The 16118-nt window shown below is 43.5% G+C and overlaps 1 protein-coding gene across 1 annotated transcript in view; it reads right to left on the bottom strand.

Annotated features, from left to right (window-relative positions):
• The window catches only part of Tet (tet methylcytosine dioxygenase-like), a 53463-nt gene that overhangs the window by 17982 nt on the left and 19363 nt on the right, over positions 1 to 16118 (bottom strand). The window contains exon 3 of the mRNA XM_070302777.1: positions 6994 to 7068. Within this exon, the coding sequence (XP_070158878.1) occupies positions 6994 to 7068 (75 nt within the window). The remainder of the gene's footprint in view (positions 1 to 6993; positions 7069 to 16118) is intronic.

Below are 16118 nucleotides of genomic sequence, written 5' to 3'. Positions count from 1 at the left end.
TGCCTCTCTCCTTACCAAATTCATCTATTACGTGACATAGTGAATTTCTTGTGGCGCGATGCCATCAATTGCGAGCAATTTTATACTCTGCATAAATCGTATTTTATACTCCGATACACGTGGCATGGTGTCGCATATGTGAGCATATATACGTTATATTATGCATCGGTTTATAAATAGACAGGACGTAGCGTCGGACCCACGCTGAGCTTGCAAGGAGAGTTCCTTTCCTCGCAAAACATTTGTCACACGCCGAGAGATGCTCGATGATCATCAAGAAGTTTCGAGAAATTTTCAGTCTTATATACTATATATCGTAAAAAATACCGTATATAAAAAACAAGAGCAATTTATACTCTATTCTATTTTCAATCAAACGTCAGAAACAACGTATTACAATCATCGTCATTGAACGCTTTCATCGAAAAAATTTCCACCATCGTATACATCCGACAAGAGATTCATCTCTCGAAAAGAAAAGAAGAGAACGAAGGGAGCCCCTTTTGAAGTGAAATTTTATTCTTCGCGCGCGCATGTCGGATCGATCTCGATCTGTCGATGAATCCTCATTGAATACGTCCGGAAAAAAATGATGGATTTTCATTCGAACGTCAATCATCGATCGGGAAGTGTAACACAAGACGACCGACCTTTCCGAGAGGCGGTTTGGATCCGCGCGCGCGGCCGGTCCACTTATTTTAGATCTTGTTGTGATTTATCATCTTGTGCGCGGGCGGATAGCCAATTATCTACGACTATTCGTGCGTGTAGTTTCTCGAGATTCAGAAAAGGATCGCACACTCGCTACATTTTCTTTTTTCGTGTCTCGTGATCGACATGATTAAATATTAAAATGTGAACAATGTATATGATTATGAAAAATCGTCGTCATTTCCATATATCCCGCCGAGGCTCTCATCGATTATAATATATTTTTTTATTACTCTTACGATGACGATCGAGTCGGCATTATTGCGACAAACGTCGACAGATTAGGATTGTCAATTATCTCATATTCAGAGCGAGAGCTATGGAAATAATTGAGCACGGAGCCCTGTCAAAGCCACGTGGCTAGCGCGTGGGCATTGACCGACCGCCACTACCCGATTTCAACGTCAGCGTCGGCCATTCCACTCGTGGTGATTCACATTTTGTTGACTTAAGCTAAATGAAAGTATAAATGGATACATGCAGTACTCGCTTCGTCGACACGAATGCTGATATCGATACGCTACATAATACGTTGTACGCTTCGACACGAGCTTACTTTGAAGCTTCTACGCGAAGCGCAGCGACAAAAATCTCGTGCGCCAAGAGAGAAATGATATTACGATCCACTGTATCAATGAAGAAAAGAGTGATAAGAGGGATAAGAATATGAATATTGTCTAGAATAAATTTGAAATATTTTTAGTTTCAATATCGTTTTATCGCCGTGTCTCGTATAATTAAATTTTTGCTACAAAAACCGCGTGTTTTTTTTTTTAAACCACGGCGGATACGTTATTCTTCTCGACGTTTTATGCGAACTCGCTTCAAACTCGATCGATCGCATTACTCGCAGGTCAACGCGTTTATTTTTCTCCATTATAGATTACCTTGATCGTTGCTTAGTTCGCGTGCACGCGCGCGCTCATAGAACGGTAAAAAGTTAATAAACGAGCGGGGAATTTATGACGTTTCGCGGACCACCGATAGTAACGGAGGACACGTCGTTTGACCTAAATCCCGCGATCACGATAGACGAATGTCGCTTGCGTAATCAGCGGAGCGCGATATGTAAAGTCAGTTTCGCGCTCGGCGAGCTGATCCTTGACGCGCAAGGGCTCCGTTTTGTCGAGATACCAGTCGAGCGTTGACTTACGTAATCCGAACGCACTGTGCAACTTATTACTTTATTCAATTATAACGATTCGTTATAACGTATTAAATTCTTTGTAACCGTCTATATTGAACAGAAATTAATTTATCGCTTTCGATCAAATTTAACCTTTCAATATGTGCCTTAGTTCCAAATCAAAAATTAACCAAATATTACATATATATATATATATAATTTCATTTTTGATGTATATGATTTTATATATATATATATTTGAATTATTAAGCGATAAAGTTTTGTTCTAATTTTTATTATATAATTGTTGTGTAATTTCGTATGTAGCATCAAATAGGAATGCAAGCTATCGGAGTATGATCGAGACATCGTATTCGCATACATGAATACCTCGAGACCGAGTTTTTCATGAATCATCCGACTCCTTTTTTTTCTTCAGATACACCGAGGCAGAATCGTATTATCGTCGATAAATAGCAAATAAATTCTTTAGTTTTTCTTAATTTCGGTCGATTTCTACGTCTATTTGACACGTAAAAAAAAAAAAAAAAAAAAAAGTGATATAAAGATTCATCGGATTATACCGGCCGGCCGAAGAAAGCGGGAACGTTAACGTGTAATCGAAACACGTGCCCATCAATCGCGCATTTTGAAAAATTCTTGTTAAGAAGAACATGATTAAAAGAAAACATTTGCGTATGTATAGACGATGAAGAAAAGGGACTCACATCGTCGTTTCGCTTTTCCAGATCCTTTGCAGGAGAGTCCCGAATACGTTTTCAAGGTTCACGCGATCCACCTCCGGAATCCTCGCACCGGAAGCACTCGAATTTCCGATCGGAGTCACTACACCTGACTCGTTGATCAGGTTACATATATATATATATATATATATATATACTTGTACAGTTCTCTCTATATTTTATCTCCCGCGCACCGCGATCTGTTTCCGATTTCACGATTGACACGATTGGGACGAAGGTCAGGAACGGCCTCGTGCGAGCTTCCTCCCGGCGTTGAGCGTTCGCGCCGACTGCACAAGCTGCGCTTTTCGAACTCGCACAACCGATCGAATCGATCGCTCGACACTCGCGAGAGATCACTCTGGTCGCGGAGCGATCCGCCGAATAACTCCCATGAGACGCCTCTCCCTTTTCCTCCGATACCCCCTCCTCGCGAGCCCTCTGCCTCTCGCCCCCTTCCTCCTCCGCCTCCTCATCCTCCTCCTTCCTCTCTCTTTCTTGCCTCTCTTCCTCCTCCTTCTCCTCCCGCGCCTCTTCGCGCTCGCCGACTGCGTTCCCACCTTTCTACGTTCCCTCTTCCTCTCTCCATCGTGAACGCGAGCCCGAGCGCGCAATCGCGCGTGTGGGTGTGCGCGCGGTTGTGCTCGTTGTTTCTCTCCCACGACTCGCCTCCCCCTTATTCTCTCCCCCTCCCCCTCCCCCCTCCTCTTTCTCTCTTTCCCTTCCCCGCTTACCCAAGCGCGGGTCCGCCGCGTCGCGCGTTATCGCGGCGCGATATCGCGGATTCCTGCGTCGAGCTGATCTCCTCGCGGCGCGACCCGACGCGACGCGACGCGCCGCTTTCAGCACACGATTCCGGTGGTTACGACCGGAAGTCGGGACGGGTTTTCCATGGGGTTTCGCCGCGATGCCGCTCCGAAAGGTTTTTATCCGGCCCCGAGATATATTTACATATAAACGTCTATTATATCGACAAGGCTACGGATCCCCGCTCGCTCGATCGCAGCGACAGCGGGATGGAAAGAAAGAAAGAAAGAAAGAAAGAAAGAAAGAAAGAAAAAAAAAGAAAAAAAAATGGTAGGCGATACGGCGGTTTAAAGTAAGTTAAAACGCGCCAGGATTGGAGCGCGGACTGTCCCCCTCCCCCCGCCGGACCCTCTCGCCCCCCTGCTCGAGGATGAAAAACGCTTTCCGAATTTTTTTCGAAAACGCCATCGTCTCCCGAGCATCATCGGCGTTATTATGCAAATGAGCTTTTCGGCCGAAGAAGCACGCGCGCGTTCCCTTTCACGTAGAACGAAACTCGCGTCGCTTGAAACGCTCGCGTATGTTCACGAGTCGATTTACACGATCCCCCCCCTCCTCCCCGCTCTCTCCCCGTCCTACCACTCTCTCCCCTTCTGTGTCTTTTTCTCGAGCTGTTTTACTCGTTTTCTTTCCGTCTGCCGTTTCCAACCAACTCTCCTTCTCTGAAAGTGAAAGACGACGGGCGCCATCGAATTAACGACGGGGCTCTGATTCGGTTATCGACTTACTTTGCTTAGGTCGAGATATGATACCGATTCTAAATTTTATCGTATCGCACCGAATTTTCTTTCTTCTAAATTAAAATGCACAGAAGTAAATTTCTCCGCGAGAGAGAATTTTCACGAAGCGTCAATAGTATACATGTAACTATTATATCCCTCTCTATTATGTCTCAGAAATAGTGTAATGACAATTTAACGTTACATTATCAGCGAATATACGCGGATAAAACCATAGCAGTAGTAATACTTGTACCGTCGTATAAGGGAAAAAAATAGTCGGAGCATTGTACGAGAGAAAAACATGTTCTAAGTATCGGCTTAAGCTTCAGCGACCGTCGTGAAAGAGGAAAGGAAAAAAGAAAAAAAAAAAAAAAAAAAAAAGAAAAAAAAATCTCGCCGCGGAATCGTTATGGCTCTCCATAGATAGACGATGGTAGTGCAATAGGACCGATATCGGTGTTGGTGTCGTCGCCATCGCCGCACGACGACGACGACGACGACGATGACGACGACGACGACGACGACGACGGCGATGAGGAAGAGGGGATGGGTTCACCAAGCGCTTCATTGTAACTGGAAGTGGCTGACGCGACGGAGGGGGTAGAACGGGGTTGTTCTGGAGGGGTAAGAGAATACCTGACGCCGTCGAAGAAATATTTATGTATCGGGAGAAAAGGAACAAGCGCGCTCGCCGCTCGTCCTAGCGAAAGCATTAAGCGCGAGTTGAAAATTATCATCGAGTTAATGATGACATTTTATAGAAATATTAGCGTAAAATTACAGCGTCGAACTCGCCAAATATAATTTTACGTATTTTATAATATTAGGTGTACAACTTTGCTTCCGCCGTTTTCCTATAGATGGCTTTAGCGGTAAGTAGTGGTCGAAATAAATAGATCGTAGACGTCGTGCGATAAACTTGGGCATCTGTCAACGTAACCCCGTAGAAACATTAGTCGATTTGTGTCTGCGTCATAAAGTTATTCTCCATTGAAAATGTCAGTTTACGAGTAAAATTCTCGTCATTTGCGGGAGGTTTTAATTTTCTGCATCAATATGAAGAAATCTGCGGCTGAGGCTCATCGAATGCTCTCAAATACTTATGACGAAGCCGCTATTAGCGAAAGAACGTGTCGCGAGTGGTTTCGACGCTTCAAGAACGGTGATTTTCACGTCGAGGACCGGCATAGCGGTGGAAGAGAGAAGGTTTTCGAAGATGCAGAATTGGAGGCGTTACTTAATGAAGACTCGAGTCAAAGTCAAAAAGAATTGGCACGATCATTGGGAGTGACTCAACGAGCAATTTCAAAATGTATAACCAGTTTTTTACAATAAAGCCTCGAATTTCGGGAAAAAAAACAAAAACGGCGGAAGCAAAGTTGTACACCTAATACTTGAAACTTCAATTAAGCGAAATGTTTCGATTTGAAGATGGGGTTTTATTTATCGTAGGAATGTCGTTAGGGGAAATAAAATTGTCCGCGCGCGTGGGTAAAAGAAAACGGACGTTTCAATCAGTTGCTCGTTAAGAGGATCGATTCGACCGAAGGATTTTCATCGGACTTGTCCCACCGCGAAGGCGTCGTTGAAGAGGCCGGTAAAGATGCCATGAAAGAGGTCGAAAGGGCCGATTGCAACGCTCTCAGCAACAAGTTGCAGGAACGTTAATAAACGAGCCCTCTCTCGAAGAACCGTCTTATGGATTTATCCTTAAGCCCTTCACAGCTCGTCCATCTTAATACGCCAAATCCTTCCTCGCTTTCTTATTACGTTATTGTATTACATAATATTGTATTACATTTATTATATAATACTGCAAGAATAATATAATTCGAGCATATGTGTATGTATTATTTTCATATATTATTTTATTTCCAAAAAATTGCAAAAGAAACACGGAATATTGAAAGGAAAAAAAAAGACGCGTTTATTTGGGGTCAGCAAATACGCACGTATCCCTATCTTATTTTACCAGGGCAGTTAAATACAGGAATGTTAATATCTTATCCACATTCACAGATTAGATAAGAAAAGGCCCCATGGGTCGTTGGGCCGATTTTCTCGTCGACTTACTAAAACGTTCGTCGAATAATGAAGATTCGAGAAAGAAACAACGAGATTATAGGAAATTATTGACCGAGATATCTTTCGAAGCGACAATATTTTCTTTATTCGAGGCGGAAGGGAAATTAATATAGTTGATAATCCAGGGCGAATAATTCATGTTTCATCTGAATATCGCGAAATTTCGAGTGGCTCGATTTTGACCCTTTATTCCCATTTATATCCTCCGCGCGTAAAATGGCTTCAGGTAGAAGCACGGCTCTATTTCATCTCCGCGAATGAAAATTAAATATCCTACGAATACGGAAGAAAATATCTTGGGGCGTACGAGCGGCGTTTCGACGTATGCGTGCTCAAGTTCGTACGCGGCTTAAGGCAAACGGATTTTAAACATGGCGGTGCAGCAACGCGGACAGGCGCAACGTGCGTCGATCAATACCACCTTGCTTAATATCAGTTCTGAAACTGTTCCGTACTGTCGGTACCAAGAGATAGCTTAGCCCTACGTCAGCGGGATAGAGCCCGCGCGATGCAGCGCGAGCCGCGTCTTGAGTAATTAAATTACGCGAATAGATAACCGGCTTTAATCCTGACGAATTTCCAATCTCGATGAATAATATATAGTCATTATGGCGATTCTTAAAATATTTTTATCATGAACGACGCTCCTCTCGACGCATTCGAGAATAAAAACACCATCTAATCTACGATTGGTAGATTTCAAAATTTCAAGGAAACGATAAATTATATCAACGCCATTGTTTACGTTGAGAATTAAATTGTAATAAGAGTTAAAGGGGCCGAAAGACACCTTACTCACCCTCGTGGTACCCTTGCCTCGTCCCCTCCCGCGCTCCCGGAACGCCCCTTCGCCGGTCTGCAGGTGGTACAGGTGCTGAAAAACGAAAAGACCAACTGTTAAACGCTGTTGGTGGATCAAAATTTCCGGTTGACAGGATCGCCACTTATATCACCGCATCGCAGTGTTTGGCGATCGTAAAATCAAGGCAACCGTATCGTCTCAATTGATCTCGTTAAGTTCAATAGAACCGGTAATAAAAGTATAACTTCCACCAGAGCCAACGGTGTTAGATTAAATTCTCGACGATAAAATAACCTTCTAAATTATTCGAGAATGAGGATAAAAATTCGTATATTTATAATCGCGCGGGTCTGCGACGCTCTTCTCGATAATTCGCTATTTATTTGGCGCTTTCTATTGACACTCGATCCTTTTCCTATCTCGTACCTCGCGATAATTATTTATTATAATAATTATGCTCTACGTAATTATAATTATTGTCTTATGTGTGTGTGAGAAATCGAGTTTGATTATATTAATCTCTCTCTCTCTCTCGTGTTTTTTATGTCTCACGTTGATAATGATTTAATAAGAACGCGACGAATACGAGCACGACCTTTTATTGCTGTTATCTTGAGATTGATTTATATAACACTGTACGTACACATGTATGAAAATATAAGAAGAGCTTTGATGTATTCTTTACTCAGCCTTATCTGGGTATATCCCATAAAATGTTGGATACGATAAAATTTTCGTCGGTAACATTACTGTTTTATCCGTCAACCTTTACCTAAATTGTGATTTCCCTGACAAGAGAAAGGTTTGCAGAAACGCGTACGATCGAATCTCTGCACTGCAATACATATTGTGTAGTTTCGTGAAAATTATTGTCTCTCAATAATAGAAATATCTTGTATCGCGTTACGCCAGATGAATGCACAGAAAACTGTATTATCTTAAAAAAAAAAAAAGCTTCCGTTTACCGACCCATGATATTGACGGAAGCGTACGATAATCGGAAGCAAAGAAGGACCAATCGTCTTTACCGACGTGTAAAAAAATTCTCGACCGTAAAGACGATCGAATGAAGCGTAAAATTAATTGCGTAATTGATCGATCGAGCAACGGCTCTTCGGACGCAAATAGTTGATAGATTATTTGGAAGATTAAAACTTAAACAGAGCGAAACGTGCACGCGCGTGAATATTTAAAATTACAATTCTCTATATTCGCGATATTTTAAATTGACAAATAGTTGCAGCGATTAAGGAAAAAATTATTATAAAGGGCTATACGCTATAAGAAGGGTCGGATAAATGGATAAACGAAAAACTCGTCGACATTCTGATATCGAACGTGTTCGATAACTTACGCGTGACTTATCGGTATGTCTGGCACATTTCCAATTAGCCAGCAGGCCGCGAAAACTTTCCCCATTTCTATCAAGATGTCAGACGTAGCTATTCCAGAGCGCGGAACTAATCAAAAATTCAGATTACTATGCAAGAATAATGTCGCATATATCGTAGACGCACTTTTCCCCAACTGAACTGTCAATAGATGTAGCGTATGTTACAGACGATTAATTATCGCTTTGAATCAGCTGTTGTTAAAAAAAATTTTTTTTTTTATATATATTTATTTATTTTGTAATAATGCAGCCTTAATTACGTAGAGATTTAGCAGCATTTTACGGAGTGCGCTGAAAACCGTTTATTTATATCCGGCGACTCTTTGCCGCACTCAAAGGGCCAGTGTAATCTGCCGTGCGGTGAGGTGAGGTCAAGATTGGTGTGCGAGGGCGAGGATGAGGGTGAGGGCAAGATCGAGTGAACATCGGGATCCAAAGGCAGGACGGAAAACGTCCCCTTCGCGACACACGCGTGGGCGATTATGGTCTAATTCCCTTGTACGAGCATTCCTAGTCGACCTGACTGCCTTACCTACCAACCTACCTCCTGTGCCTCCTCCGGAGGCAGCGAGGAAAAATGCGGTAGCCGCGCGCCGGTGCATCGCGATAAGCACACGCTCGAGAGGCAGGGGCCACACCGCGGAGGCCCTCGCGAGATTCTACCCCCTCCGTCGTGCAAAAGAATCTATGTACGTATCTCTCGATCCTTTCCTCCCGTCCGTTTGCACGCTTTCTCCCTTGCGGTGAAAAGGCGGAGAGAGAGAGAGAGAGAGAGAGAGTCGAAGAGAGACAGGGTGAAAGGGAGGCAAGGCAAATGTCAATATCGACGATGCATCGTTGAGAGGGCGGGAATGAGAGCGTAATTAATCGTCGAAGCTAAGAAATCTCTTCTCTCTTTCTCTTCCTCGTTCGATGAATTTGTTAGAGTATCTTTCTTCGTCCTTCTCTTCCTACCTTTCTCTTTCTTTTGCGTATCTCGCTAATCTTTCACATGCGTGCGGAGAATTGAATCGCGCGCTTCTGAAGAGATTTTGGTCCCCTCTCTTTTTCAGCCATTCAACTCAAATTCTTCCGTTAACGAGCGCAACTCGAAATGCTTCCGTTGGCTCGCGGTGTAAACAGCCCTTTAAAGAGCCTATAAGTTACGTTGCAACGACAGCGAGAAAGCAGCCTGGTGGCAGCCGGCGTTTATATTTATTTAAGTTTCGACGACACCGAACATTTGCCTGCGGAGGAAAACATTAAACGCCCGTCGTCCTCGCGCAACACATCTGTTACGCGCATCTTGAAAATCACAAGGAAGAATCCTAATTTGCGATAATTCAACATAATAAGGACGGAATGAAAGAACGATATTTTGAGAAAAGTTATTTTCCACATATCTCGATATAGATATCTTTGTGGCGTGTTTCGTCGGATAGGAACGATATAGCTCTCGCGTACGTTTTTCTTATCAGGTACTGTGCATCTGCCGAGGACGAGGAGAGAAACGTGTTTACGAAATATTTTAATTACCTTATCGTCAAATCGCCGCGTACTCTGGCAGCTGCTATTGTCGAACGCGTGCTTCTAATTGCTGAGCTAGATGGTAAGGCTATAGTCCTTTTACGGGACGAAGATGAGGCATTTCAAGCTTCTTCGATACTGTATTTTAACGATGACAATATATTATAGACAATCGTGTTTTCCAAGTTACGGAGAAGCAACGACGAAATTCTCCGATTTCCGTAAACGATAATGTGTCGCACGCACGCGCAAGAGTAGCAGGAAGCCCGATAAAATTGTCAAACGGGGGATAACAGGGGGGGGATGGATCCTGACATTCGCAAAAAGTTGCGCTTGTCATACGCAGAATTTTTTTTTTTTTTTTTTTTTTCATTCTCGATACCCGAAGTTTCCGGTGTCGCGAGGAAGATCTCCAGCAAATCTTTTATGTCTCATCGAACGTTAAAAGCTTTATTTTCTGCGATTATGAATAATTCACTCGTGACTAATATTGTATCGTTTGTTAGCGCATTAATACGCGCAGCTGGAAGATCGGCAATATTAGACCGCGCTGGTTTTTCGATCAGCTGACTTTAATTTCATCGAACCATTTTCATCGTACGACAGATGGCCGGCGACGGCGGACGAAAAAACCGTTGCATCCATTAGAAGTGTGGCGGTTAAAAATGGTAGATACGCGTCGGATGGAAGAAGGACAGGTTGCCGGCGCAAAAACGATAGTGTGCGTTAAGGTTTTCGCGAATAATGACACTCATTGTACAGAAAAACCGCCCGTAATTAGCGCCATCGAGAGATTTGCAAATTATTTTCCGTGTCTAAAATCAAATTAAACGGAATAATTCCCGTGAAAATAATGACTCGAACTCGATCATTTCTTTTTACTAATTTCATATATATATATTTATATTTATAACAACAATTATATCGATTGCAATAAACATTTTCCGTTCACTTCAAGAAGCGATAGAGCAATCGGGCATGCTTTCATTAGCTATACTTGCAACTTGTTTTCTTCACGCAACAATCCACTTGGAACATTCTCTCGAGGCAGTTCAAAACTAATAAACAAGGGTCTGTCGTCGTATCGATGAGAGCTATCAAGTTATCGGTTGTAATTTCCGCGGATACACAACGCGAACCTTGGACCCGTCGTCCGTGGCGTTGTCGGTACACGTGTCAGACGGACGAACAAGTAGTACGGCGTGGTAACGGCTTTAATAATTATTTTTACAACGTTTCCGAGTACACGCGGCCTCAGTTCGTCGCGCTTCGCCGACTCGCAGCTGGCTTCCATACAACCCTGCGGCACAAGGGCGGCTCCGCGTGCAAACCGACGCGACGAGACGTCGTCCTTCCGTCTCGTATCGTTCTTTTCTTTATCAATTCGAATCAAGATCAACGTTTCGAATTGAAGTTTCACAAGTATAAATAGATAATTGGTTTAGTTCGTAAAGAAAAATATAAAAAGAAAGCGAGTTTTTTTTTTTTTTTTTTTTTTTTTTTTTTTTTTTTTTTTTTGCTATGAGACAAATATAATGGACCGGGAGATCGCTTAAGAAAAATCCATACTTGTCAGAGGATCTATTCTTTTTCGTAAACGCAATTATCTCGATGTATTCCTTGAGAGAAAGTAGGTAAAATTTGACGACGTCAACGCGACGGCTGCGTACAATTTTCACGGAGCGTGGAAAGGGCGAAACTTCGTGCGACTCGGTTGGCAGGTGTAAGTAATGAAAGTAACGTGCTCGTTTAAAAAGCAAGAGGGGAATATTTAATACTTCTTCTGCATCAGGTGCTATTTATAACAAGGACAGCTATTATCGCGATGCCTCATGTAATTTCTCTACTCGTCAAAAAAAATGTTCAATGAAACAACTCTTGACAAGCGTCGCGTTTTCTATATTAAAAAATATATGTATAATATAATTTATATATATTTAATTATGAATTTCACATATATAGTTATTTTTTTTTTTTTTTTTTTTAATTCTAGCGTAAGAGATTCTTAGATTGCCTCCACGAATAGCGTAGCATTTCATCGTCCTCTAGAAGTATCCTCTAGAAAGTACTGGTCGTCCTCGAGAAATATCTGTTTCGAAGGAACTGAGTTACCAATTCTTCTAAATGATACGATGGAATCGAGAAATTAACTTATTCGTTTCCGGCTGAATTCTCGACGCTTGTGAGAGACCTTGACAATTGCTCTTCCGTCCCAAAATCTTGGACGGATCATCACCACGTGGCTATCGCCACGTGGTCATGTTATTGTTTTGAACATAAGGGTGTTGTTACTCCTGGCCAGGAGTAGGATAGGGGAATAGGTACGGAGGGTCAGACACCCCAGGGTAGAGCCACCAGGAGGGATTTCATTCATGATCCCCGAAAGCCACCCCCGTTGCCCGGCTCCTCCAAAGACTGCGAGAGCAGGCGGGCAAGCGATACATTACCACCAGAAAAGGGTAGTTCCGTGTCGAGGCACATGACGTCTCGAGAGTGGTAGGGGAAACCCTCGGATTTGGCCATTTGATATCTTAATACAAGACCCGCGCAAGAGGCAGAGAGAGAGAGAGAGAGAGAGAGGAGGGAGGAGGAAGAGGCGTCTCTGTCGAGTCAAGGACGCTCCCACGTCGTATTTTACTTAACGGCAGCCGCCACCACCTTCGTCACACGGGGCAGCGAGGATAGCTAGGTCAGTTCCTCGCATTACCATCCTCTGGACTCGAGGGTGTCGGCCCCATCTAGTACTTTCCTCTTGGAGTAAGGGTGACGGCGCGGACGGTTCATTTAATCCAAGAGAAGAGACCTCGGAAAGGCGGACTCTTGGAGCAGGTGGAGGAAATGTTTAAGAGCTCGTCGAGAAATTTACAATTATATTACACTTTTGTTTTCTAGTTAAAACATTGAAGATTTGTGAGGTATAAAATAATTCTCCATTTATCATTTAGCGTTTCGCTAGCTTGCGCCGTCTACCAATCGGAGGCACAAGCGATTCATAATCGAATCGGTCGTAAGCCAGCGATCTTATGGGGATGAGAGAAAGGACGAAAAAGCAGAGCGTCCTCGCGTTCAAACGCGAATCAACCGACCCGGTTATAACCCTCCTCGGAACATGCGAAAGTGTAAGTAGGATAGTTATACGTTAGTTGCCAAGGTCGAGCTGCCAGACCGCTCGAGATAACCCGATCTATTTTATTGCTATAACGGGGACAAAGCTGATTTGTTACAGTGGTTCTTGATTCTGATCAATCTTGGAACATTGAATACTTTCATAAAGTTGAATCTCCGCGTATCCTCGACTTCTTTTCTATTACAGAAACGAAAGATCTTTGTTTAAAGGAATCGAAATTTAATGGTAGCAAAATTTACATTTTCTCTTTTTAAAGACTAAATATTGATTCTACCGCAACGTTGACATAAATAATAACAGCAATGGGCACAAAATTGTGCAACGTATACATCTTACCCATACATCTATACACATCTCTCTTTTTCTCTTTATCCATCTTCGTATCTCTCTCTCCGAAGTGACATTAACTGTCTACTTCCTAACTTAATCCGTAACTTCCGACGCCGCGACAATCTGACATCCTTTTTATTTTCATTGACTCGCTCTCCGAGGCTCTTGTACAGGGGTCTCGTTCCCAGGATTTTTCTATCCACGAGTGAGTGAGCGAGCGAACGAGCGTAGGAGCGAGCGAGTGCAACGCGCACGGCCGGCCATGTCCGTCTCCTACCTATTCAATTTATATCGTTGCGTAGTACGCGCGTATACTCGTGTCCTCCCCCTCGCGTCTCCCGTCTCGCAGACGGACGAGGCGAAAAAAAGTGTGCCAAATTGACCGACGAAGAGGAACGGTGACGAGAGCGGGTGGTGTCCGCGCGCGTGTCCGTCGTTCTCCCTTCGGGTCTGCCGTTTTAAACTTCAATCGAAAAGGAAGCATTGTTGAATTTACACAATGATACGAAGAAAGAAAATATATTCCCTTATCGCGCCTCATTCGTCATTTATCTCTCGTTATTTCTATATTCCTAGGCACGACAAATAAAAAGAACGTCCTAGAAAAATATTCGGATAGATAAACGTGTGAATCTCGATTAGATTATCATCTATAAGGATCATCTATACGGTATATGAGGAGAGGAGGGACGAGAAAGCACGCGCCATCTTTTCTTCCCCGTACATCGGCTCGTCGGAACAATAATTAATCTCTTCCCGAGTAACTGGATAAAATCGACCGGCCGTGCGAAATGGGAAATTTTCGACGATTAATCGGAAGACGGCGTGGCCTCGATTTCGAGGCTCGCCTCCTCTCTTCGCCCCCGGCGTGCCTTTTGCTTTAATTAAAATTGCTAGGCTGCTTCTCCGAATGGCGCGCTACCTCAAGAATTCGTTCATAACTCTGTGCAATTTGGTATAAGCTGCTGAGCAACGTATATGTATAGGCAAGCTCGGAAAGCTCCGTAATGCTCGATCGGCGTTGTCAACAGTTTGTCTTTCGCTTCCTCGGCTTGGGAAGAGAAGAGACAGCCCGCCTTCTCTAGACGTGTCCTCGTCGGACACGATGATTCATCGCTTTACCCCTGGTTGCAGGGTGTTCTCATCGCGCTGTCGCCTTTTCCGCTCTCTCGGCTTTTCTGCGAAACGGCAGAATCGATGGCGATCGTTGTCTCGCTCCCAGGGGCGGAATTGGGATCGACTGCCAAGAGCGTCGTTTATAGCGGCACACATATATCCGCGTTCGTGTCGATCGTACCAGTGGGAAAACGGCGTGCGACGTTGCGTGGCGCATGCACGCACGCACGCACGCACGCACGAGTATATATACGTACACACACGCGTGTACACTGCCAAAAGATTCGAAGCGGCAGATGTTAAAACGCCCAATGGAAACCGGTCATGTTGATGTAGCTGCCGACGCGCCGCATCGCACCGTAGCGCGCAACACGAATCGCTATAAAAATATTCCGCCATTGTCTCGTCCGTCGCTGCCTTTTTTTTTTTTTTTTTTTTCGATCTATCAACGGCTAAGCGCGAAATATATGGTCCTCGTAATATAAATCTGTATTTTAATATATAACAACACGGCAGAGCATACCGTTGTAACTATATTAAGAATATATTATATGTATATGTTAACTTTTCCTCTAATAAATTTTAATCATTCGCAATTCAATCGTGTGATAAAAACGAGATGCAATAATAATAATCATAAGCAAAGCGGCTAGCGATAAGAGAGTGTGAGATTTTATAAGGAAATTATTATACGCCATTAAGAGAGGGCCACTTTGACACGCTGGGACGGAGAGGTCAGGTCAACGACCCCGAAACTTTCCGGACTACCTGGGTCTCTCCGAAGGGCCAAGGAAAACGGCGAGAAAGCTTTTCGATTGTGAAGAAGAAAGCTGGTCATCAAACGCGGCGACAGTTGCATTCACGGTCAAGGTATTATCATTTTCGCGCGCGACACACCGCAACTGTGTATATATCGTCGCGCTAAAACGAAAGAGCCAATCAATCAATTCTCTGCTCGTACTATTCTCGCAATGAGATCTCAGCGAATTGCATTAACCTACAGACATACATCACGCATATGTCCGTAACGATAATAGCCGCGGTGGTGGTGTCCGTCTCTCAGTTTCTGCCACTGCGAGATATTACTCGCTTGCCTTTACGATTCCCTCTAATCTTTACAATCTTACAATATTCTTTCGATATATTCCGACAATTCGGAAATTCGATTTTTTTTTAAAGATCCATTAACGTGTGTTGTACCGCATTCAATGTAGATAGAAAAATAGGTGTACGTTTGTACGATAAAGTGTGCATAATTTTTATGAAGAAACAAAGACGGGATATACGAATAAATTATCCCGATTCTAAATGAAAAGAAGGGCTGCGTTCAATTTAGCACGGATGTCAAAAGCAACCGATCCTCTTCCAGCACACAGCTGTCTACGATTATTATATTTCAGAGCTTTCTCTCTCTCTCTCTCTCTCCTTATATCTCTCACTCGCTCTCACGGGCTACCGTATCGATCAGCCGGCACACATACCTGGGTTTTTGTCGCTATCGCGATTCCAGGGAGAGACGATGCTGGATGACGCGCATCCAGCTCTCTAGCCTCTTTGTCATGTTAAATACATCAGACGCATCCTGTTACTTACAGGAGCGCCGTTAGTCCCGTTCCAACGATATATAGGACTGCGTAATTTTTTTTTTTT

The sequence above is a fragment of the Polyergus mexicanus genome, unplaced genomic scaffold (genome assembly GCF_030449975.1).
Source record: "Polyergus mexicanus isolate NDT 795.1 unplaced genomic scaffold, iyPolMexi1.0 SCAF_10, whole genome shotgun sequence".
Taxonomy (NCBI): Eukaryota; Metazoa; Arthropoda; class Insecta; order Hymenoptera; family Formicidae; genus Polyergus; species Polyergus mexicanus.
Note: the sequence above shows the minus strand (reverse complement) of the source record. Positions and strands in the feature narration are given on the sequence as shown.